General features: G+C 44.4%; 1 protein-coding gene across 10 annotated transcripts in view; it reads right to left on the bottom strand.

The window, feature by feature from the left end:
* The window catches only part of KALRN (kalirin RhoGEF kinase), a 662170-nt gene that overhangs the window by 117848 nt on the left and 520379 nt on the right, over window positions 1-23943 (bottom strand). For 2 of the 10 annotated variants that reach the window (XM_081301756.1, XM_081301763.1), the window contains exon 1: window positions 6568-6845. The exons of 4 other annotated variants lie outside the window; for them this stretch is intronic. In XM_081301756.1, the coding sequence (XP_081157882.1) occupies window positions 6568-6652 (85 nt within the window). In that variant the 5' untranslated portion in view covers window positions 6653-6845. Of the gene's footprint in view, window positions 1-6567; window positions 6846-23943 lie in introns of those variants that run through there. 4 more of the 10 variants (XM_081301762.1, XM_081301755.1, XM_081301754.1 and 1 more) reach the window with 4 other exon arrangements.

Genomic DNA, 23943 nt, shown 5'->3' with positions numbered 1-23943 from the left:
TTTTAAAAATTGGTTTAATTTTAAAAAGGGGTGGGGGATGACAAGCTTTCTTCCCCTACAGTGACAACGCTACTATACTGAGACAGTGTTGACAGTGGTTTGAGAAAAGACCCTTAAGTCATTTAGGAGCTTATATTTACAGTATCACCATGTAGAGGACCCACAAATACTTAGTTGGGAGTCTCTTTGGGATGGGGTCTATGTGTAGAATTCCTGTCATAATTAATAACAGCATTTTCAGAAAGTACTTGACATGGCTGGTGCTATGCTAAGTCCTTTAAAGACATCACCTTAACCAATCCTCACAGCAGCCCAACAATTCCCATCATCTCCCAGGGACCTTGTGCAGGGCTGGTATGCAGTCGGCACATAAACATCTGTCAAGTGCATTAAAACATTGTGTGTTACATAAAAACCAGGGACAATCCAAGATGGAATGATAGGAATGTATTTCATTGATTCATTTCCACCTGAAAGGGCACACATCAAGAACAGGGACAAGCCAGGTAACGTGGTCTACGCCTGTGGTCCCAGCTACTTGGGAGGCAGGCTGAGGTGGGAGGTTGAGGCAGAGGCTGAGACAGGAGGATAGCTTGAGCTTATGAGTTGGAGGTCAGCCTGGACAGCATAGCCAGATGCTATGTCAAAAAAAAAATTATAAGGATAAGAAAGAAAGGAGAAAAAGGGACCTTTTGAATTAAAGTGAACCAAAGAAGAAACATGAATAGGTATTTACTAAGAACCACAAGCACAAACTACACTGGTACCCACTGTATCTTCTATGATCTTGGCACAGAACAGTCCCTTAAAGCAGACCAGTCAGGTCCAATTCCAGTGGCCAGTCAGACAGTGTAGTCACCCCAAGAACAACAAATAATTCCATAGTCAACACCCAAGCTTCAGCTTGGGGACCGTATCTGCTTGTCAGTGTGGTCAGACTGGCTGTCTAGAGATGCCAACATGTCTGGGAATAATGGAGTCAAGGAAGGAGCACAGGAAAAGGGTTCTGGTTCCTACCTACTACTAATAGCTGGGTCTCAGTTTCCTCCTTTAGAAAAGGGGACAGATAATGAGAAGAAATGACTTCAGGGTCCTTCCAGTTCTAACATCCCCATCAGCATTTTCGGCTTGAGAATCCACTCCTACCCCCAGGTTCCAGACCCATGTGTTTTCTGGGGTGTCCGTATAGGAGTGGCCAGCCTGAGATTTGGGCAGAAGGAGAGGGCAGAGCCTGCAGCCACTCACTCACTGAAAGAGAAGCAGTATTTGTAAAAGATAGGTCATATTTTCAGGGCAGAAAAGCACACTATTGAGATTCTCAAAAAGAACATCACAAAATGGAATTCCAACATCACTGGAGTCAGTCCCGCCCACAGTATTCATATGAATGGGCTCAAGTGTAAAAAACCCCAAGATGTTCACTTGCTTTTTTATTTTTAAATTCTTTTTTCGTAAAAAGAAAAACAGACTCCTATTTTTTATCTTTTTTGTTCTGAAGTGGGACCCACACCTGGGACAACATGCCCACAGGATTAGTAGTGATTTTTGGATATTCAGCTGTACCAAAGGAGGGCTGTTTGGCTTCAGTTCCTAGTCTCTACTGCACCCCGCCCAAATCAAACCCTCCCATTTCCACTAGGCAGTTAGTACTATTATTCTGGTAGTAACTGATATCCTGTTACTACTCAATGGTTAACAGAGTTGAGATCGGGGTTGGAGACAGTATGAATATATGGTATGTCTCCCCCGATTACAGTATATCCCTAGGAGAAAAAGAAAAACTGAGACGCAATGGAAAAACAAATACATACTAATGGCCAACTGAATTCTCACCATTAATAAAGGTACTTCTCAGAAGATGAAGAAATAAAAGGATAGGCATCCTGGTCTCAAGGATTATTGTCCTTTAAAGGAAAGCAACAGAGTGTCACAAGGGTAGCTCATCAAGGTTACCAACACCTTTCTGAAGAAACTTGGTGTCACAATTTCACACATTAAATTCAGTTTATAAAATGAACCATATTAATTTAAGGCCAAGGACAAGACATTCACATCAAGTCACAAGGTTCCCGATTAGGGATTCTGGTGGGACAAGGGAAGAAAAGAAGAAGAAGAAAGTTGTAAGATGAGGTTGACTTTATTTATTATTTATTTTTGTTAAAGAGAGAGAGAATTTTTTAATATTTATTTTTTAGTTTTCGGCGGACACAACATCTTTGTTTGTATGTGGTGCTGAGGATCGAACCCCGGCCGCACGCATGCCAGGCGAGCGTGCTACCGCTTGAGCCACATCCCCAGCCCCTGAGGTTGACTTTAAATGCCCCCTGAACCCCTGTGATCTTATCTATACTCTCTGGTGTCAGAGTCAAGCAGGACCTTAACTAACTTTGCTGTGAAAGAACCACAGGCATGTGATCCCAGCACCCCCCCACCCCCGGCCCTCACCTCAGAGATGCTCAGACTGCTGAACTATCTCAGTGCAAATGTAAAAAACACAATGGCACATGGCTTGGGATCCAAGGACATCAATACAGCAGTAAATAAGTATAAACAAATCCCATGCCCGTGGTGGAGGGGCAGAGGAGGAGGATGATCATGAGAGGCTTTCAAGAAGGGACTCTGGTCCACATAGCCAAAGTTAATTACAAGTGGACCAGAAAATTGAATGCTCTAAAACTGGCTACAAACTATAAAGATCAGGAAAACCTCTAGGCTCCATGATCTAAAAAGTCACAAATGCCAGTAAGACACCTAAGTTAGCAACTTCTAAGTGAAATTTTCTGTCACCCTGAAACAAGGATTGTGTGTGTGTGTGTGTGTGTGTGTGTGTGTGTTTTAACTTTAAGATAACTAAAGAAGTCTTCAGGAGTGACCCACTTCTTCAGGCTCAAAGGACAGTCTCACTAGCCAAACCAATCCTCAACTCCCCACAGAGGGTGACAGCAATGATTTATCACCTTTCAGACACACGCATGCCATTACCTCACTTTTGGTTGCTTTTCACTTTTCAAAGAGTCAGTTATAAATGTATTTGCCTTCTTTTTCTTATCTATCTCTATTTCTTCTGTATTCCTGTTTTTCAGTTTTTCTCTTCTTTTTTTTTTTTTTTAAGAGAGAGTGAGAGAGGAGACAGAGGGGGGAGAGAGAGAGAGAGAGAGAGAGAGAGAGAGAATTTTTTTTAATATTTATTTTTTAGTTCTCGGCGGACACAACATCTTTGTTGGTATGTGGTGCTGAGGATCGAACCCGGGCCGCACGCATGCCAGGCGAGCGCGCTACCGCTTGAGCCACATCCCCAGCCCCAGTTTTTCTCTTCTTCAGAACCATTTTTGAGGTAGGGAAGAAAGACCATCTTTCCTCAATCCCCTTTACCATACCCATTCTCAATAGAACCAAAAAAAAAAAAAAAAAAAAAAAAAGGAAAGGAAAAACATAAGATAGTCACTGTTTGCTTTTCCAAATCAAAAGACAACTCCAGCCAGAGTGGTGGCACATGCCTGTAATCCCAGCTGTTCAGGAGGCTGAGGCAGGAAGATTGAGAGTTCAAAGCCAGCTTCAGCAAAATGAGGTGCTAAGCAACTCAGGGAGACCTTGTCTCTAAATAAAATACAAAATAGGGCTGGGGATGTGGCTCAGTGGTTGAGTGCCCCTGAGTTCAATCTTTGGTATGAGAGAGAGAAAGAGAGAGAGGGAGAGGGGGAGAGGGAGGGAGAGAAAGAAAGTCTAACACTACATTCATCCATATTTTCTTCAAATGTGATATTTAAAGGCCACATGGGTACTGTTACTAAATCCTTGACTCAACCCAGTAACAACAACTACAACCACTTATAATTCTCCAGAGAATCCCAGTATGGCTCACTTAGCTTCTTAGTCAAAAAGAACCAGAACATTCCACTTCCTCTTCCTCTTGGTTCCTTTCACTTGTGTCCTCCTCAGGTTTTACATGGAGGTCACCTCTACATCCTGAATGACTGGAAGCTAGGCAAGAGCCCTGGACTGGGGAACCACAACAGGGGGGCTCTGACCCACTAGCTCCAGCTCCAGCGTAAAGCTTCTGAAGCAGTAGGAGAAAGCCTGCTCTTAGGAACAGGGGTAAGAGGCCAAGTAACCAGCTGCCTGTATTTGAAACAGGGGTAGGGAGGCTGCCTTTCAATTGCAGTAGGTCTGTAAGACCAGAGAAACTGGTTTAACTGAAAAGAGGTAGATGGTTCTCTGCTGTGAACACCCTCCACTCCAGCCAACCTCAGACTGTCCCTGAGCCCTTTTCCACCTTGGGGTTGGGCCAGCCTTTTCCCAGAGTTCTGGGGCTCTGGACAATGCGTTGGCACTCAATACAGGCCTTATCTTTTCAGTCTGCTTCTCAATCTATGCCCTCCAGCCGAATGGAGACTCCCATCTCTCTTTTCTGCCAAACCTACTCTGAGGGAGCGTCTCAGATACTCCCTCTCCGCAGGAGCCCCACAACATGCTTCAGATTTTTTGGTATTGGGGATTGAATACAGTAATACACTGAGCTATATCCCCAGTTTCTGCATGTCCCCAGCATGCTGCCCTTTTAGAGGCAGGGTCTTGCTAAGTTGCTCAGGTTGGCCTCGAACTTGAGATCCTCCTGCCTCAGCTTCCCGAATAGCTGGGATAATGGTGTGTGCCCATCTTCAGACACATTTTAGATCTAGGAAAGAATAGAGAGTAAAGCTAGAGTTGGCGAGGATGGACCCACCTTGTTACCCTTCTTTTCCCCTTTGAGCTGGTTTAAACTGTTTTCTTAAGCTGTGGACCTTTTGCTTCCCCTGATCTTCAGCGGAGGGTCAATGGCCTCCCGCACCTCTGGCACCACTAACCTCCGCTTGCATGCCCACTCTGCTAGCCAGAGAGTGCAGCTGGGTCCCCAGGCGGGGCAGCCCCACCCCCACCCCTCTTCTGTTTGCCAGCAACGGGCTGAGGCAATTCACAAAGCTTGGCCAGACAGACCCGGGGAGGAGTACCCTGCTAGGAAGCCAGAGCTACCACATCTGGACCCAAGGACAGCTGCAGGAGCTTAGGATAAGCGCTGCCCCGTCCCCAAGTTCCGCCCAGACAGGAAACGGACTCCCAGGAAATTCTACTGGAAAGCCTTCTCTTCTAAGGCAGCGCAGCCTTGGGAGAAAACCCACCCACTCAGATTCCCTTTGGCCATTTCCTGCTCCCTCCCCCTTTTACACCCCCTTGCTTGGATTCCCAGCCTAGGTTTCCAAGGTTAGGCTTTGCTAGTCCCTGCCCCCTCAGATCGCTTCTCCATCTGAATTCAGACATTTAGAACTGGATACTACACAGTTCCAGGCTGTTCTAATTAATGCAGAGATGGAGAGACTCTAATGCTGGGATTATGAACTTTAATGACCCAGGGAAAGGTCCTAGAGATTTAATTAGTTTTTGTAACCATAAATCTGCTCAGGCTGGAGAATTTGTCAAGGCTATGCATTGTGTGTGTGTGTGTGTGTGTGTGTGTGTGTGTGTGTGTGTGTGTGAGAGAGAGATAGAGAAGGGTGAAGGGTCACTTAGATGAAGATTATTTACTAGTAACTCGACCACAAGTTCCATTCGGATGTTACACAGATGAAGATGGGAAGCTAGAAACTGGGGCACTGTAAATGGGAATGGAGGGAAGAGGCCCCATAGGTGAAACTTTTGAAAGGGGCAAATGTCAAGTAAGAAGCTATGTTCTCACTTCAGAGTGCACAAAAACATTCTTTCTTGTCCACTCTTCCAGCTGAAGTGTTAAAGTGACACTAACAGTGTTAGAGATAACTGTTCCCTCTGTCCAGGAAAGTTCTGCTTTCTTTTTTAGGAGAAGCTACACAATTTATAATCCCCTCTCTGAGATGCTTCTCATCCTCCTGATTTGCAGGCTGCTTTGGGGAAATTGGTTGCTTCCTGCAAGTCTCCTCAAAGACATTAAAATTAGCAGAATAATTAAACACAGTCCTAATTGGGTACAAAGAGAGTTCTCAGTTAATTAATGAGCCAACCTCTGGCCCAGTGCTACACATTCACACTGGCCTGTGAACGCCCAGGCAGAGAAAACCAAGCTTCAGTCCCATAAGAAAATTGTCACTTGGCAAAAATAGTTCCTGGTGTAGAGACAAGTGTCAAATACATTCCTATAACCAGGAGTCATGTTAGTCTTGAAGCTGAGACCCATATGTAAATGAGCAGAGAAGTGTCCCTCTGCCACTTCTGGGACATTCGCAGCTGAATCCCTCTACTGTACCCTCCCCATTCTCCCACTCCCCCGCCAGAATATTGGCACCCAGACATCTAAAGTCCCTGGGAAATAATTGCGTCCCCAAACTGCAGCTCCGTATCCAAGTCAAAAATCTCACCAAAAGAGCGCGCGCGTTTTGCCTGGGAAACTGAAATGTACGTGGTTCACAGCAAACCCTCTTTCTTTGCCGCCCCGCGTCCTCCACCCCCATACTCCGACCCCAGCAGCCTCCCCCTACGGTTCCACTTCCTCCCTCCCACCCTCCCTCCCAGTCCTACTAGCCAGGCTAAAATGAGGCACCTATGGCAACAGCCACTCACCTCCGCAAGGGAAGCAACAGCAGCACTTAGAAAAGAGCCACCCCAAAGAGGGACCTCGGGTATAAGCTCGGTCGCCGCCCTTCATGCTGTCGCGCGGTTCCAGAGTTCCCGCATCGCACGGGCGCCAGCCAGGGGTAAGAGCGCAGCCGGAGGGAAACTTCAGCGCCGCGCTCGGGAGCCGGCTCCCGCGCTCCCGCCCTGCGGTCCTCTCCCGCACGCCGGCCAAGGCTCAGACTTACTGGGAGTCAGAGCCACCTTGGGGAAGAGGGGCGGGGCCGCAACAGCCGGCGGGAGGAGGGCCTAAGGGGGGCGGAGTTCCAAGGTCCAGCTGTTTGCTGGAGACCAGGACAACAGTGGTTACTGGAGCCTTATGCAACGCTGCCTGTGGCTGTGAGTGCCCAGTAAGCGCTGGGAGCAGGTCCCACAGAGCCCCTGGCACAAAACAGGTACTCATGTGCAGCCTCCTCCTCTCAAAGGCTACCATAGTCAGCGCTGGCTTAATAATGCCCTTTCTCCCTAACAGATTAGTTCTTTCCTGCTCCTCACTTCCAATGTATTAAAAACACCTTCACCCAAAGCTTTTCTTTTTCTTCTTCTTCTTTTTTTTAAAGCTTTCAACTAATAATGATAATTATCATTATTATCATATAATAATGATAATTATTATTATATCAAATGATAATGCCTCATTTCTTCATTGGCTTCCAAGCCAGAATGATGGTGTGCAAAAGCATTCTGAGTTTGGCATCATAAAACCAAAGTTTAAAATTCAGTTTTGCCACCAACTAGCTATTTGACCTTAGTCCAGTCACTTTACTTTTTGATCTTTATGTTCTTCATTTAAAAAAAAAATAGAAAAAATCCTTATGTTACAGGATTGCTAATAGCGTTTTAAAAGATATCCATGGCAGTACTGTTACACAGATGACATTTAATAGTTCCAGGTGAATGAACACCTATAGAGAATCTCCAAACATCTTACTTATCCTAGAAGACTTCCATTCACCATCTCCCCACAACATGCCTTGGGAAGCTCTTGTTCCTCTACTTATATCTCTATGCTTTTCTTCTTAAGTCTTTTTTGTGGTGCAAGCAGAGGCACAAACTTACTTTCTATAAGTCCTCTGAAGCCAATCTGGACCTTTGCATGAGTCATTGTCTCACTCAGAGTCTCTCCCATTTCTTTGTATCCAGTTTTAAGGAAATGGGTCTTCAGGAAGCATATAACACTCATAAAGAGGGCTTATTCATCAGAAAAAAAGGGAACTTGTGAGAGGAATAAAAACTAAAAGTTTGATCACCCAATTCCCATCTGGATGAAAGACTGGCAAAGGTCAAAACTTTTAGAAGTTGCCAGCATTTGGGGCTTCCTTTCCCAGTGTGAACCATGTTTAGATTTGGACCTATTTATGTGTTAAGGCATCCACCACATGGTTAGGACACAGTAGATGCTTGATAAATGATAGTGGCAGGACAGTGAGTGATAATAGCTAACATTGAGGGTAAGTGTCATAAACCAAACAGTTTCCACAGTTCCACATTCTCCATGCAGTCATTCACTTATCCTGATAACAAAACCCTTATAAAGTAGGGTTCTCTTCTATATTTGAGGAAAGTGAATGAATGACCTTATGATGAGGGTTTCATGGTTTAACTCTAAAGAGAAACTCCAAAAAGCTTCACCCCATAGTCCAGCAGAATCTGGAGTCAAAATCATACCTCTACTTTTCCTCCTATTACCTTTTTGATGGCTTGTCCCAGAGAGAGTTACAAAATCATCTCATTATCAAGCTGGAAATATGCCTTTGGGGCGTTTTCTAACACATGCAAAAACAGTAAAATGAAAATTCCAATTGCTTAGGCAGCCTGCGTTCAAGATTCATGATTCCCACACCATCCTGGCTGTTGGTCAGTTTCATCTTGCCAGTTTGAATTGCTGAAGGATGCTTGATCCTCACAGAGTTGCCCTGGGTTCCAGTTCTGATCCCTGGCAACAAGTACAATTGTTTGGTTCTCTTTTCCATGTCACTAAAGACAACAGATACACAGATTTGGAAGTCCAGAAAAAAAGCATCCTGTTACCTCAGCCCTTTTAAAAGTTAACTTATTTGCTTGTAATCTACGGCATGGGTGCTGTGGTCCCAGTCAATATCTCATCTTGAATGGACACTTTGGAGCATTCTTTAGTTTTATTTTTTAATTAATTTCTTAGGTTGAAATATAAAATTATTCATGTTTATGGTATACCATGTGATATTTCAACATAGAATATTCTGATAGGAATTTAACATGCTTCAAAATTGCTGGGTGAGCCAGGCATGGTGGTACAAACTGGTAATCCTAGTAACTTGGGACGCTGAGGCTGGAGGATTACAAATTCAAAGCCAACCTTAGCAATTTAGTGAGGCCCTAAGTAACTTAGGGAGACCCTGTCTCAAAATACAAAATAAAAAGGGGTGGGGATATGGCTCAGTGGTTAAGTGCCCCTGGGTTCAATCCTCAGTCCCAAACCAAACCAAACAAATTGCTAGGTTAGGCGTTGGGAGTGTAGGTCAGTAGTAGAATGCCTGCTTAGTTCATAGGAGGTCCTAAATTCTACTATTTATTATAATAAAAAAATAAACAAATAAAATCGCTGAATGAATAATCAGTTCTTTTTAAAAGTCTTCCTTCAGACTTTTATGTTCAGATGACACTAGATCACTTTTCTGTCACAGTCCTTTTACAAAGACTGATGGTATCATCTTATAGACACTGGTTTGAATGAGATATTTGAGGAAGACCCCACTTTTACTTCAGAAATCAGAGTGCCAGGACGCTCTAGGGTGGGCCTATATATGCAAAATGGATCCATCAGCATGTTTACACTGGGCCTTATAACCCAAGAATCTATCCTCCTCTCAACATAAAGACATAAGAGCTTTAGGAATTTCTCCCTTCTTCAGTTGATATGGTCAGCACATTTTGGCTACGCTGGAGATTCATGCTGAGCATAGACACCATTAACCCAAGAATCCCACTGCCATCCTCACAGGCATCCCAGAATGAGACCAGCCAATGTCTGTGCCCAGAAGGAAATCCTGAGCACCACTGGGCACCATGGACACAGGCTGTGGACCTTTGCTTTAATTCAGCAAATACTTATTGAGTGCCTTCTCTGTGAGGGGTTCTATTCTAGGCACTGGGTCTGCATTACTGAAAAAAAAACAATTCCAGTCTCTTTGAAGTTAGCCCCTAGGACAGACTCACCAAGAATATGAAACAAAAATGACTAAATATCAGATATGTATGCAAATTTTAAGTTGAGGGATTCAAGAAAATAGTCGCCCAGAGCTTCCAGCCTGAGAATAGTCAACTGACTGGACTTATTGGGAGATGGTGGAAACTGTGAGTAGGTGGGGCATGATTGGAGGAAGTAGGTAAGCAGGAGTATGCCCTTGGGACTAGATCTTGTTCTTGAACCCACCCTTCTCTCCTCCACTCCCTCTCCCCTCCCCTTCCTCCCTTCTTCTTCTTCCTCTTCCTCCTCTTCCTTCTCCCTCTCCATCCCTCTCCCTCTCCATCCCTCTCCCCCTCCATCCTTCCCCTGGCTGCCAGGAGCTGAGAAGTTTTTCTTTGTCATGACCTTTCACCATGGTGTTCTGCCTTACCTCAGACCCAGAGCAACTACAGACTGAAGTCTCTGATAAACCTTTCCTCTTCCAAGCTGTTTGTATCAGGTATTTTGGTCAAAGTGATGAAAAGCTAACACAGAAGGATGGTTTTTAAATATTGGTGCTAATGAGAATTGTTAAAGAGCTTTAAAAATTTCTAACCATTAGTGTTTGTCCAGGCTCCCAAAGATATTCCAGGGTGAAATGAAATTGGAAAACCATTAGTGCCTGAGTCTTCCCTCCCCGACAAACCTTGAGATTCAAATCGACTCTCAGCTGGGATCAGTGAGTTTAAGTTTTCCCAGGTGTTTTTAATGTGTAATACAATTGGAGAACCACTGGTGTGGCATGGCCTGTGGACATCTCCAGGAGTTGTTCTACAAAAGGTTTGTGCTTTTGAGTGTGCATCAGAATCACTTGGAGAGTGAGTTAAAATACAGATTACTGGGCTTCATACCCAGAGTTTCTGATTTAGTAAGTTTGAGTGGGGCCTGAGAATCTGCATTCCCATAAGTTCCCAGGGAGGATGCTGGCATTGTTGGCTACAGGGACTACACTTTGAGAACCCCCCATGGAGTGTATTTTCCCCTATTTGCCACCTAGACCTTCTTCTTTCTTGTAATAGCACCTTGATTTTCTTTGAAGAACCATCCTTCTTCACTCCCAGACCATGTTTTTGGGTGTGGCTGACATCTTCCCCCTGCCCACCCCACACTCCAAGGAAAAGCCTAAGACCTGGTCTTGCCTGTCAATCACGGGGATTGGATGAGATTTAGCACATGACCCAAGTTCATGCAAAGAGTAGGAACCTTAGCAAGAGCTACTGGGAAAGCAGCAATATCTTCCCACAACATTTTGAAGTTGGTGAAATATTAGCCTAAAGCAGGTGGAGGCAATCTTGCTATACCCAAGCCATGCTGGAGAAGCTGCCTGGGAATGATGCCAATGTACTTGATGAGAGAGAGAAATGAGAGAGATCTCTAGTGATATAATCTGAATAACTAGATGTACCTTTCCCCAAATGTTTATCTATCCCTGGACTTTCCATAGGTGTGGGGGGGGAGTACATGCCTTTTTGTGTAACCCAATGGAATATCTCCCAATTTCGGGGTTTCAAATACTCAGCCACCAACTCCTAAAATTCAGTCTAAAAGCCACTGAGCTGTAGCAATATCTTTAGATTGTTCTTAATTCCCCAAACAGGTGGCTGTTTGGAAACAGTCTTATTTTTGGCAGAGTTTGTCTCCAGTGGTGGCTGCAGCCTGTCCATTTACATGGATTGGGCTTTCTGCTTGCCTATAAGTCCATTTTTGGTCTCATTCCCATTTCCCACAACAATGAACACCTTCCTTTCTGAACAAAAGGGGCTGTTTGATGGGATGAGCTGGGGCTTAACTCTCTTGAAGATAAGTGAGACAGCTAGAAAGAGGCAGGCAGGGGTCAGGTGCGCAGGTGCAGAGGAACACATTTATAGGCCTGTGGTTAAAATCATGTCAGATGGCCTAAATGATGGTTAACCAATGAGTCCAGGAGCTACCCACCAGATGGATGGTGGTACCCATGAGGCCAGCAATGGTGTAGTGGTTACTAAGCAGATATAATTAGAGATAACTATGCATAATGGTGACAATCAGGCTTTTTCTATGGACATTACTATTAAAAAATACATATCACCTGGGAATAGTTACCCATCTAGAAGTCCCACAATTTTGAAGAAAACATATATTTGGAGTCAAACTAAATGTAGTATCAACACATACATTGCACTTCCCCTATCTAAACTCAGGCTTCTGGTCACCAATGACTCTTTTCACATAAAGAAGATACCTTTACCTTATGTCAAGGACTTGTCTGTCTTCAGTTTCTTTTATCTGCCAAAAAAAAAAACCAAGCCAACTGCTTTTCTTAGAATTCACCCTGTTGTTCTTTGCCTTTACCTGGGGAACATGTTATCCAACTTGTATTTCCCATATAAATGTCCCTGTACAGATAAGTTCAGTGACTTGCAGGTAGTAGATGTTCAAACACCAATTACTTGTTGAGTAAATGATTAATACTTGACTAGAATTGCATGATTGTAAGCCACACCCACAAATGAAAGGCAGGACTGGGTTATTTGAAAAAATACATACCATCGTGGTATCAACAATCCAGCAGATCAGAGGTCTGAAATCTACACAGGGAACATGCACTTAGCTGCTGAACAGCATGACACAGGCAGAATGCAAGCACCATGGCGTGCACCTATAGTTCCAGCTACTTGAGAGGCTGAGGGAGAATCACTTGATGCCATGGGCTTGAGGGACCAATCATGAGAGTTGAAGAAACAAAGGTGTGTGTTCAGGGGCTTCCTAAACTCTACCCACTTAGCTGAGACTCTTGCTGAAGAGTGGGAGACCTTGAGCCCTGAGGCTTGAAGTTCTCAGATCTGACTTGACATTGAAACTCCCTGAACAGTTTTTTTTAAAAACTATAGATATGAATCTGAATCAAACTCTAGAGTGGGTGGTGGGGGAGAGAGTCTCTATGAGTGGAAGAAGCAGTTGAGTGAGGAATTGGAGTACAGATGGGGCAGGCAGGGTCTGTGGTCCATATTCACCAGGAACCACCCTCACAGACTCTACTGAGCCTGTGAACATCTCGGGAGATATTCTGTAAAAGGTCTGTAGTGTACTTGGCACAGAAAGAAGGTTCTCACGTGAATCCTAGGCCTGAGTTTGGGCAAAGTTGCTATTCCTTATGTCTCTGGCCTGGACTCTCACTAAAAAATGTGGAAGTGCCGTGATCCAGAAAACTTCTGTCCTGTAGATCTGAAGATAATAAGCCTGAAGGAAAAAAAGTTGGGCATATGTCTGTTGCTGGAAGGGGCAGATGCCTGAGGTCATGGTCCAGTGTCACTGAAGCTCGTAGCTAACCTGGGTAGGGGACAGGCAGTCACACTAGTGCCTAATGCCAGGCCCAACATTGAGGTATCCTTGATCCAGCACCTCTGCAGCAAAGAACAACAGGGTGAATTCTAAGAAAAGCAGTTGGCTTGGTTTTTTTTTTTGGCAGATAAAAGAAACTGAAGACAGACAAGTCCTTGACATAAGGTAAAGGTATCTTCTTTATGTGAAAAGAGTCATTGGTGACCAGAAGCCTGAGTTTAGATAGGGGAAGTGCAATGTATGTGTTGATACTACATTTAGTTTGACTCCAAATATATGTTTTCTTCAAAATTGTGGGACTTCTAGATGGGTAACTATTCCCAGGTGATATGTATTTTTTAATAGTAATGTCCATAGAAAAAGCCTGATTGTCACCATTATGCATAGTTATCTCTAATTATATCTGCTTAGTAACCACTACACCATTGCTGGCCTCATGGGTACCACCATCCATCTGGTGGGTAGCTCCTGGACTCATTGGTTAACCATCATTTAGGCCATCTGACATGATTTTAACCACAGGCCTATAAATGTGTTCCTCTGCACCTGCGCACCTGACCCCTGCCTGCCTCTTTCTAGCTGTCTCACTTATCTTCAAGAGAGTTAAGCCCCAGCTCATCCCATCAAACAGCCCCTTTTGTTCAGAAAGGAAGGATTGCTGATTGTCTTCTAGTTTGGACCAGGCCCAAGGTAGGGGGATCATCCAGGCAATACTGGGGAAGATTGTGGGATTATACCGAGGACCCAGTGTCTCCCTAGCATGGCCAATGTTCATGTTCTTCTGGGAGATAGGGAGATAGAGCTGCTAGTAGTAAGGACATGTTCTAGAGATCCATGCTGAGCCTCACTGCTGGCCTGAGCTCAGGAGGAGAGAGCTATTTATCAAAGTGAAAGATGGCTGCAGCTAGAGTTGCTAAAAACAACCCCCTCCAGGTTCTATCCACTTCCAAAAACACTTACTTATAAGTAGGTCAAAGTGTTCCCAAAGGAGAGCAGTAAGAAGTGTCAGTCTATCACTTGGACTGAGTTTCAATTTAGGTGGGCTTGCGGTTGTCCAGTGTCCACCATAGGGGATGGCATTTTAATTCCAACTGTCAGTGCCACCTCCCCTCCCACAGGAGAAGGAGCAATTACAGCATCATGTGGCTTCGTTGGGTCCATTGAAGAGGTTATGGTGCATTAAATGGAACAAATTTTGCCGTTCAGTTTATTGAAAATTTCCAGTGGAAGATGCTGTTCTCCTATTTCTGAATTTTTAACCTTCCAAACAAATGAGAGATGCTTAGCTCATCTGTCCTCAAAGACTTCACAGAAAATGGGATTTTAAAGATGTCCTCAGTCGGAACTTCTAGCATCAAGACATTACTCCCTGTCCCCATCCTCAGGCCCTCCTGCTAAGGCTTAGGCCAGTTTCCTCAACAGGTCTTGGGAATGAACACACTGAGCCTGGTTTCTCACACAAGAACTCTTCAGGGGTTAGGCAGGCTGGTCAGGAGGATGCTAGGATGAGGTAGGCAGAAGAAGAGCCCCCAAGAGATGTCTACATCCTAATATTCAGAACCTGTCAATACAACACCTTCTACATGAAAGGACTTTGCAGGTGTGACTTAGTGAAGGACCTTAAGATGGGAGGATATTCAGGATTATCTATGTGGGCACAGTGCAATCAGGGGCACCCTTAAAAGCAGAGAACTTCCCTGCTGAGGTCTGAGGGAGATGCGACTACTAGGGACAGGCAACACTGTTGGCTTTGAAGAAGGGGGAAGGAACCACAAGCCAAGGAATGCTGGGAGCGTCTAGAAGCTAGAAAGGGCAGGAAATGGTTTCTGCCCTAGAGCCTGTGGCAGAGGACATCACCTTGAGTTTAGCTTGTTAAAACTTGTTCTGGGATTGTAATTCACTGAACTGCAGGAAATGCTTTTGTTTGAAGTGATTAGGTTCACAGAAGTCTGTTACAGCAGCCTCAGGAATTAACACATAGGGGTAGAGTCAGAACAGGTTCTAGGTCAGGCCTTTGAAGCACTCAGAAGCCACAGGAAGGACTTTTGTCTGTGTGAGGTAGAGACCAGACACACTGGAAGGATGTGAGCTAAGGAGGGTCTTTGGCCTGGGCCTTCTCCCTGTGCTGGGGGTCAGCAATGTAATGGCCTCTTTGCCTACCTGTGTACAAAGGCAGGCACCAACTTCCTGTGGCCTATGGGGCCATGTGGCAAGGAAGGTAAGTGGATACAATATCAGAATCAGAGTTTCTTGCTGTGGCTGGGGACCAAGATGGGAACATGAGGTAATGCAGGCCAGCCTCAACAGCAAGTCGAAGAAAGGGGCAGGCTGCCCAGTGAGTGCTTAGGGGGCAGAGGGCTGGTCCTATACATGTCAGTAGTTGTAAATGGAAACACTTCCCACTCATGTTTGCATGTCTGGGTTAAGGTTGCAGTTTTAAGCCTACACAGACTTCAATTAGGAGTTGTTCTCAAAGTGCAGGTGACACAGGAAGGCAGTGAGCAGGGTCCTGACTGCTCTGTCCTGCTCAGAAGCCTCAGAATCTCATTGCTGAGAGCTCCTCAAGCCAGGGTGTACAAGGGCTGCTCCTCAAGGTCTGAGGCCCTCCCATCCCTGAACTTTCCTGAGCAGAGAAGGTGGCCACCCAGACCACAGCCACATCTTCTTTCTCTCCCAAAGCCAGGTCAGTTCACATCATTCTTGGGTTCCTGTGTTCCTTTAGGAGGAAGATAGTTTCAGCTTAGTTAGCTCTAAGCAAGGGGAAAAGGAACACTTTGCTGTCTGGGATGTCCTCACCTGTACTGACCACCTCTAGCTTTCCCTGGGAAAGTACCATCATAAGGGGTTTTCTGCTGTGGGACTAAATCCCACTGTGCTCACTGCTGCTTTGAGCTCCACCCATTGGCAGGTGAGGCTTCAAGGAACAAGGATCCTATTTTTTTTTGTACCAGGGATTAAACCCAGGGGCATTTAACCTCTGAGCCACATCCCCAGCCCTTTTTATATTTTATTTAGAGACAGGGTCTCACTAAGTTGCTCAGGGCTTCGCTAAATTGCTGCAGCTGGCTTGAAACTCATGATCCTCCTACCTCAGCTTCCAGAGACTCTGGGATTACAGGCGTGGGCCACCATGCCCAGCTCACAAGGATCCTATTCAAAACATCATCCTATTCAAAACACCATCATCATGGAGATTTCCCAAATTTACAGTGGGTACCAGCAGGCAGGTACATACAGCTGCTGAAATTGACACGTAGCATAAACTAAGTCACAGCAGGCCAACTACAAAGAGGAAAATACAGTATCTCTGCAGGAGGAGCCATAGAAACCAGCTCTTTCTCTTGACAGGCTGAGACCTCCTGCTGCTCATTTCTGCTTGGAGGCAGCCTGGTTGAGATGTGTGAAGAGGAGGATGTGGCCTGGGCTCATATGTTCCTCCCTGAGGCCTTGATTCCAAACTTTTTAATGTCCTAAGTAATATTAGATGGATGGTAGCCACAGGCAGGATGTCTCACCCAGAACACACAGCAAGGTAGGCCTGGGGCACAATTTATAACTGTCCTTGCTGCCTTATTAGAAAAAAACAAAAAAGAAAAAAGAAAAAGAAAGAAAAAGAGAAAAGAAAAAAAAAGTGAATTGGAAGGCACTTGAGTCTCCCTCTTCCTGAAACCGTATCCTGGGAGGGTTCCCATCCCCTTGGTCGATAATTATAAAGCCATTTTTGGCCTATCCCAACAGACAAGCAAGTGGATGCAAGTCAGTTAAAATGGACATAAGAAAGACAGTTTTCACAAAATTTCCTCTGTTCTACTTTTCTTTGAATTGAAGAGTGACACCATCACGTGCACCCTGACACTCAGTCTCAGCAAAGCCCTCCATCACATAGGTCGATCGTCACCAAGAGGGCATGGCCTGGATGTTACCTTCAATCACCAGAATTAACCAGCAAAGAAGGTCAGAGTGCCAGAGGGGCAAGCAGGGGGGAAACTTGGATTTTTAGCTCAAATCTATCAGATATGATCTCAGAGCTCTGGATAGAAAGCAAAAGGGCTAGAAGAGGGAAACAGACACCAGTTCTCAGGAAACCATGGAGCCAGATGGACCTGCTATGGGTCGACTGGGGAAAGAGTCCAGGGCAGACAGACCAGGAATAGAAGAAACTGAGGGAAGACAAAGTGCAGACTGGAGACAATATTGGGGTCTCTGAAAACCTTATGCATGAAACCAGAAACAGACCCTTGACCCTTGTTCAGCCCTGGAGAAGATTCAGGCTGGAGACAGCCTAGACTCAGATTCAGGTAAACTGGGACCAAGGGCAGGCAAGGAAATGAGCATTAACTGACTGCCTCGAGCATGGCATGTGGGCTGGGAGGTCAGCACTATTTAGCTATTTTATAGATTTTTAAGCATGTTGCCCAAGGTCATGAGCTAGGTAGTCAGTGGTGGAGTCAGGACCCAGACTCAGGTACTCTACCCCAAGACTCTAAGAGTCTTCTTTCCATGGCCTGCTATGTACCATGGTAAAGCCTCATGTCACTTTTATTGATTTTTTTAATTCTAAAGATACCAGGCTGTACACATGCCAGTAAGACCAACCTTACAGTTTAAAAAGTACCTTTACTCAACATTGCCACCTTTGCACCTCCAAGTTACTCTGTGAGATGGTCGTTTTATCAGCTTCCCTTCGCATAGGTGTGGAAACTAAGACCAAGAAGATGAAGTGACTTTTCACTCAAAACAAGTGGTTTCTCACTCCTCATCCTGTCTTCTTCTTGGCCTGTCTCACCACTTGAGGACCAGATCCTCCTTTGTTTCTACCAAGATTTATGAGTACCCTTCCAAGGAAAAGGCAGGCTGATTGGATCCTATTAGACTGAAACATTTAAGATTGCTGATAGTCAACCATTTTTTTTATTATAAAAATGGAAATTTCATGTGGTTCAACCTAATACATTGGACCTCACAATTAAAATATTTATGCTATACTTAAATGCATTAAATACAGGATACTTAGGCTAATTTACATTAACAATGGTTATTTTACCTGATGTGATAGAGGAAAGAACAAACCACACAGTTTTAGAAGTGGGATGAGGTCCAAGAGGTAATTCAAGAAGACATGGATGAAAGAATGAAAATGCTATTTTAGAACAAATAACAATATGAATGACTGTCAAGAATAATGAGAAAAAGCTAATCAGTACGTAGAGTGTCTCTGAGTAGAAGGTATTCACCTCTAAGCCTTGTGCCCAGAGAGGACACCAGGTTAGGAGTCTGAGTGAGAGACTGGGGGTGTCCCATCCCCATAAGGGTGAGGATAGACTGTGGAAATTTCTAAATCAAGGAAGTTTAAAAGAACTATAAATGCACACAGCCAAATAATCATTTTAAATAAGTTGGGAGTGTTGAATTTAATTAACGTTCTTTGTTCTGTTCTAAAAACTAATTAAAAGATTTATGGAGAAATTGCTAGGTGCTTATACCTCAGGAAAAGAAGTATCTAACATTTTAAGAGCAAATTATATTACTTTGTTACAGATAAAGATTAGAAGCGGGGCTGGGGCTATAGCTCAGTGGTAGAACGCTCCCCTAGCATGTGCAAGGCCCTGGGTTCGATCCTCAGCACCACATAAAAATAAATAAATAAAGGTATTGTGTCCAACTGCAAATAAAAAATAAATTTAAAAAAAGATTATAAGGGGAGGGAGGATGAGACGGTGAATTGGGGGTCTGGGAGGGGAGAATATAGGAGGGATGAGCAGGACATGTCCTGCTCAGTACTAAACTATGAGGAATTTGAGTACTAAACTATGAGGAATTTTCTAGCATCAAAAATGCACTAAAATTCAATGGGCTTCTTCTAGTAATAATTTGTTCCAGGTCCCTGGGAGTGCTCAAGTCATGCTGGCTGGCTCTCTATCAGGGACACTATAGGAGGGATTAGCTGTACTAAGGGAAAGTGTGAACCTAAACATTTTTCAGGTACTTTTTTAAAAAATATAACTTCATTTTATTTATTTATTTTTATGTGGTGCTGAGGATTGAACCCAGTGCTCCACACTTGCTAGGCAAGCGCTCTACCATTGAGCCAAAACCCCAGCCCTCAGTTATTCTTTGATTCTAGGAGTCTAAGAGCCCAAAGCCCAAATTATCTGAATTGAAATTAAATGTAATCAAGAACTACTTATATTCCATTATAAAAAGAGAAAATTTCAATTCTAACTTTCTGTCACTCTGAAGAATGACTATGAGCTCCTTTTAGACTGTCTGCCAACATGTCTTCATGTATCTTTAAACACATTTCTTCAAAATGCCTCACCACTATTTTTTATCACAAACATACAAGAATTCAGCAATGTTATTATGAGATAGGAGTGTGTAGGCTAGTGTAGAAACCTGTTCTTACCCTCATTTATCATACTCCCATGTATAATTTTGCTTCTGTGAGGAAGTGAGTTCAAAGTGGCTACGTCTGCTCAATTACAGACACAAGCCTGCACAAATAAAGAGGGATTTTTGGACCAGCCAGCTATAGTTTGTAGCAAGTTCATTCATACCTGAAAGGAATTATTTGGGGAATCTTCGATTTTTAGCTTCTTATGGTGTCGCACAGGCATCATGGAGTCAACTAAAAACCTGAGATTTGTTGTTTCTTACGCAGAATCACACTAAAAAGTATGTGACAGAAAAGATTTTGGAGGGCTCTCCTGAGAGGCAGAGGAGGCTTTATTCCCTGGATTTGATAGCAGAGGGACAAGAAAGGCAAGGGGCCTGAACTTTCAGGCATTTGGGCTCCTGGGAGCATAATGTGCAGGAAGCTCCCATCCTGCAGAAACTGCTGGACAGGCTGGACCAGCTCCAGGGCTTGGCTGGTTCTTATCAGAGCTGGACCAAGCTCAGCTGCTATCCAGAGTGCTGTGCAGAGTCGTTTTGTTTCAGCTACGGACAACAGGATCTTATTATGGGGCTGAGCACACACAGGACAGGATCTGTCTCTGATTGCTGCTCCTACTCCAAGAGAGAAGCACATGGGGGCCAGAGGTGAGAGGGAGAGGGAGACAGTGGTGTGTGGTATTTGTAATGGGGTTAGTGTTCTTCAAATTCTCATCCAGCCAGACTGGTTAATGCAGGGGAACCTTGTGAGATGGAGGATAAACTAAATGACTTGTCTGGAAGCCTTCAGACTTGGGAGGACATAGAACATGTCAAAAAGTGAGAATGGGAATAGATAGACTGCGTTCAAATCTAGGCCCACCACATGTAAGCTACGTGATTTGAGCGAGTCACCTAATCTCTCTAAGACTATGTCCTTGTTTGTATAATGAGGACAACTGATTTATTAGTATTAAAGCATCAGCTCAGAATCCGGTCCATAATAAGATTCAATAAATGCTAGATCTTTTGGTAAATTGACTACAAACTTAATCTAAGTTGAATAATCACAGACCGGCTCTTCACCCCCAAGCTTTCTCCACTGTTCTAAACTGCCTTCTACAGCCTGAGTGAACTTTCCTCTGGCCAGAGAGGCAATTACAGCAGAAATCATCAGGAGAGCCCAAGCCTGAGTATGACCCCATGATGTCATGCCACTGTTCCTCTGTTAAGGAGCAACTGCTTCTAGGGCTCACCGTGAAAGCTCTGACCTGGTTCTCACTAAGCAAAGAGGCATTTCTTTACAATTCCCAGATGCCCAGCCCAAGCCAGGAATAAAGTGCACAGGAAAAGAAAAGACCCATGGATGTCCTATTCAACCAGACTGGTGTTTGGAGTCTGGGGTAGAGGGATTTGGAACCAACTTTTTCTTTTTCTTTTTACTATTTTTAAGTGTGCAGTTCTGTGGCGTTAAGTACGTTTACTTTGTTGTGCAATCATTAACACCATCCCTCTCCAGATCATTTTTCATCTAGCAAAATTGAAACTCTGTACCCATGAAACAATAACTCTCTATTCTCTCCTCCCAGCCCTTGGCAACCACCATTCTACTTCCTACCTCTGTAAAGTTGACTATTCAAGGTATCTTATATAAGTGGAACAATACTTTGTATTCTGTGTCTTTTTGTGACTGGTTTATTTCACTTAGCACAACATCCTCAAGGTTTGTCTGTGTCATAGTCTGTGTCAAATATTCCTTCCTTTCTAAGGCTCAATAATATTCTGTCGTAAATATACACCATACTTTGCTTCTCTATTCATTTGTCCGTGGACGCTTCAGTTGCTTCTGCCTTACAGCTATTGTGAATAATGAATAATGCTGCTATGAAAATGGGTGTATAGATATCAGTTTGTGTGCCTACTTTCAAATCTTTTGGATGTATACCCAGAAGTAGGTTTGTTGGACCATATAATAATTCTATTTTTGATTTTTTGAGGACCTCACACTGTTTTCCATGGCAGATATACCATTTTACAGCCTCACTGTCAATGCACAAATGTTTCAATTTCTCTATATCCTTTCCAACACTTGTTATTCCCTCCCTCCCTCCCTCCCTCTCTCTCTCCCTCTGTGTGTGTAGTGTATGTGTGTGTGTGTGTGTGTGTGTATTGTGTGAAGTAAATAACAGCCATCCTAATGGGTGTGAAGTGATATCTCAGGGAGGTTTTGATTTGCATTTCCCTAGTGACTAGTGATACTGAGCATCTTTTTATGTGCTTATCAGCCATTTATATATCTTCTTTGGAGAAATGTCTATTCAAGTCCTTGGCTCATTTTAGAATCCAGTTGTTTGTATTTTTTGTTGTTGAGTTGCAGGAGTTCTTTATATAATCTAAATATTAGGCCTTAACCCTTCCTGCACATCTTTAAGTAGCTCTTAAGTCTGACAGGTAGGGGTGCTGAACCCATAAAGCAGTGGTTCTCAACCCTTACAGAATATCAGAATCAACAAGAATGTTAAGAAACACTGATGCCCAGACTCTGAGTTGTTCTGGGGTGAGATGTGTTTTAAAAAATCTCCTGCAGGTGGATCTAAGAGGCATCTGGAATTGAAAACCTCTACAAAGTCTTTGGTCGCTTGGGAGGCGCTGCCCACCACCACTAGCTGCTGAGAAAGTGAGAGGGGATCATGAAAAGGAATGGCTAGATCCCAACTCCACAGAGAAGCCCTGAGATGTCAGGCTGGCAGGAAAGTAATAGGAAGAAGGGCAGGTCCCACCCCAACTTTGCCACCTAGCACTGCTCTTTCTCACCAACCCCATCGTGAGTCATGCTGCAGATGTACCAGGAGGAAACAATCCACCACTGCCCCAGAGAAGGTGCAGGAGAGAATGAACCCTGCAGCCCTACTGTAGCTACCGGGAAGCCCGGCGAGTGGAGTGGGCATTGAGTGTGGGTGAGGAGGTCAAGTCCTGGTCTGCTGCTGCTCTGGCACCAATACTTCCTTTGGCTTATTGCCTTCCTGTGCCCCGAAGTCTCCTTGGAAGAGACTGAGCTAGTGCAGTGGTCAAAACCCATAGTGTACCTTAGATTCACCTACAGAGCATTAAAAACAAAAACAAAAACAAAGAAAACCTGCCTCCTCCCCCACCCCCGTCCTCACCCTGGTGATTCTGAGTCTAGTTGTTCTAGGTGTGGCCTTAGGGTGACAGTTGGAAAGCTCCTCTGTGAATCTATTATGCAGTCAGGGGTGAGGACTCCCATCCAGTGCTTCTCCAAGTTCCCTCCCTGGTGCTAACATTTTTATGGTCCTGGTGCACCACTTCTGGCCTGAGCACTCACATAGCACTCAGCATATCCCAGATGTCCCCTGCTTTGCACAGCCCGTGTGACAGACATGGAGTGCTGACTCGGCACTCATTGTGAGGCTGAGGGGACCAATTCCTCCTAGGGATTGAGAAAGAAATTGATTCTGACCTCCACGACCCCAGAAGAACCCTAATCCCACAACCTCCAGAAGAACCCTGCATTCTGCATCACTTCAAAGATAGAGGGTCCAATGGAGACAGTCACCACAGGGAAGAAAAGGCCAGTTTGTCCGTAGGCAGCCAGCTGGAATATAAGCAGGAACAGCTGATGGAGTCTCAGCTACTTTCAAACAAGGTCTTATTAAGGGCACAAAGGATGTTCCATGCAGAATAGAGATTTTGGCCCTGAGGAAGGCACTCCTCATTCTGAGCCTACATGGGTAAATTGATAGTGAGAGCTCACAGGTTGCCCCTGAAGACCCAGTCTAATCAGTCTGTGCTTGGGGAGAGAGGAACCAACTTGCAAAGAATAAGAGCCAACAGCATGGAGACAGGCACTGGTAGTGCCTTTAGGAAGACCTGCTGACTGGTTGAGCTAGCTGGAAAATTCTATGTCAGCCTGCTTTTCTTCTTTCTTTCTTGCCTCTCATTTCCATCCCATAACCTCAGCTCCCATATTTAGTTAATCATCCTCTTAACCTATCCAGTAGTAGAGAGGACCTCATCTCTGCAGATTTCTTACCCTAAATGCCTCCACTACCCATCTCTGGGTCACAGCTACTGTCCCTACATGTAGTGGGGCCAGCGGGGAGGGGATGCACATCATACCTAGCCCCAGGATAGGGAGAGTAGGCTAGGTCAGGAAGTTCCAAAGCACTCTCAATGAAAACAACTCACACCTGGGGATCTATGGGAACTTAGACTTTCCCAGCCTCTTTGTCCTTGGTTTTGAGTCTGTAGATGGGGTCTCTCAACTTGCGGGAGTTTGTAGTTATTCTGGTAAATAATCTATGACAAATGATATAACAACTTATGTCAGCTAATGTGCATTAAGTGCCAGGCAGTGTCATGTTATTTATTGAATACTTCATTTCTCCCCCACAACAATCTGCCCT

This window comes from Spermophilus citellus, assembly GCF_964194105.1.
Source record: "Spermophilus citellus genome assembly, chromosome: 7".
In the NCBI taxonomy this organism is placed as follows: Eukaryota; Metazoa; Chordata; class Mammalia; order Rodentia; family Sciuridae; genus Spermophilus; species Spermophilus citellus.
This window is presented reverse-complemented; position numbering and strand designations above follow the sequence as displayed.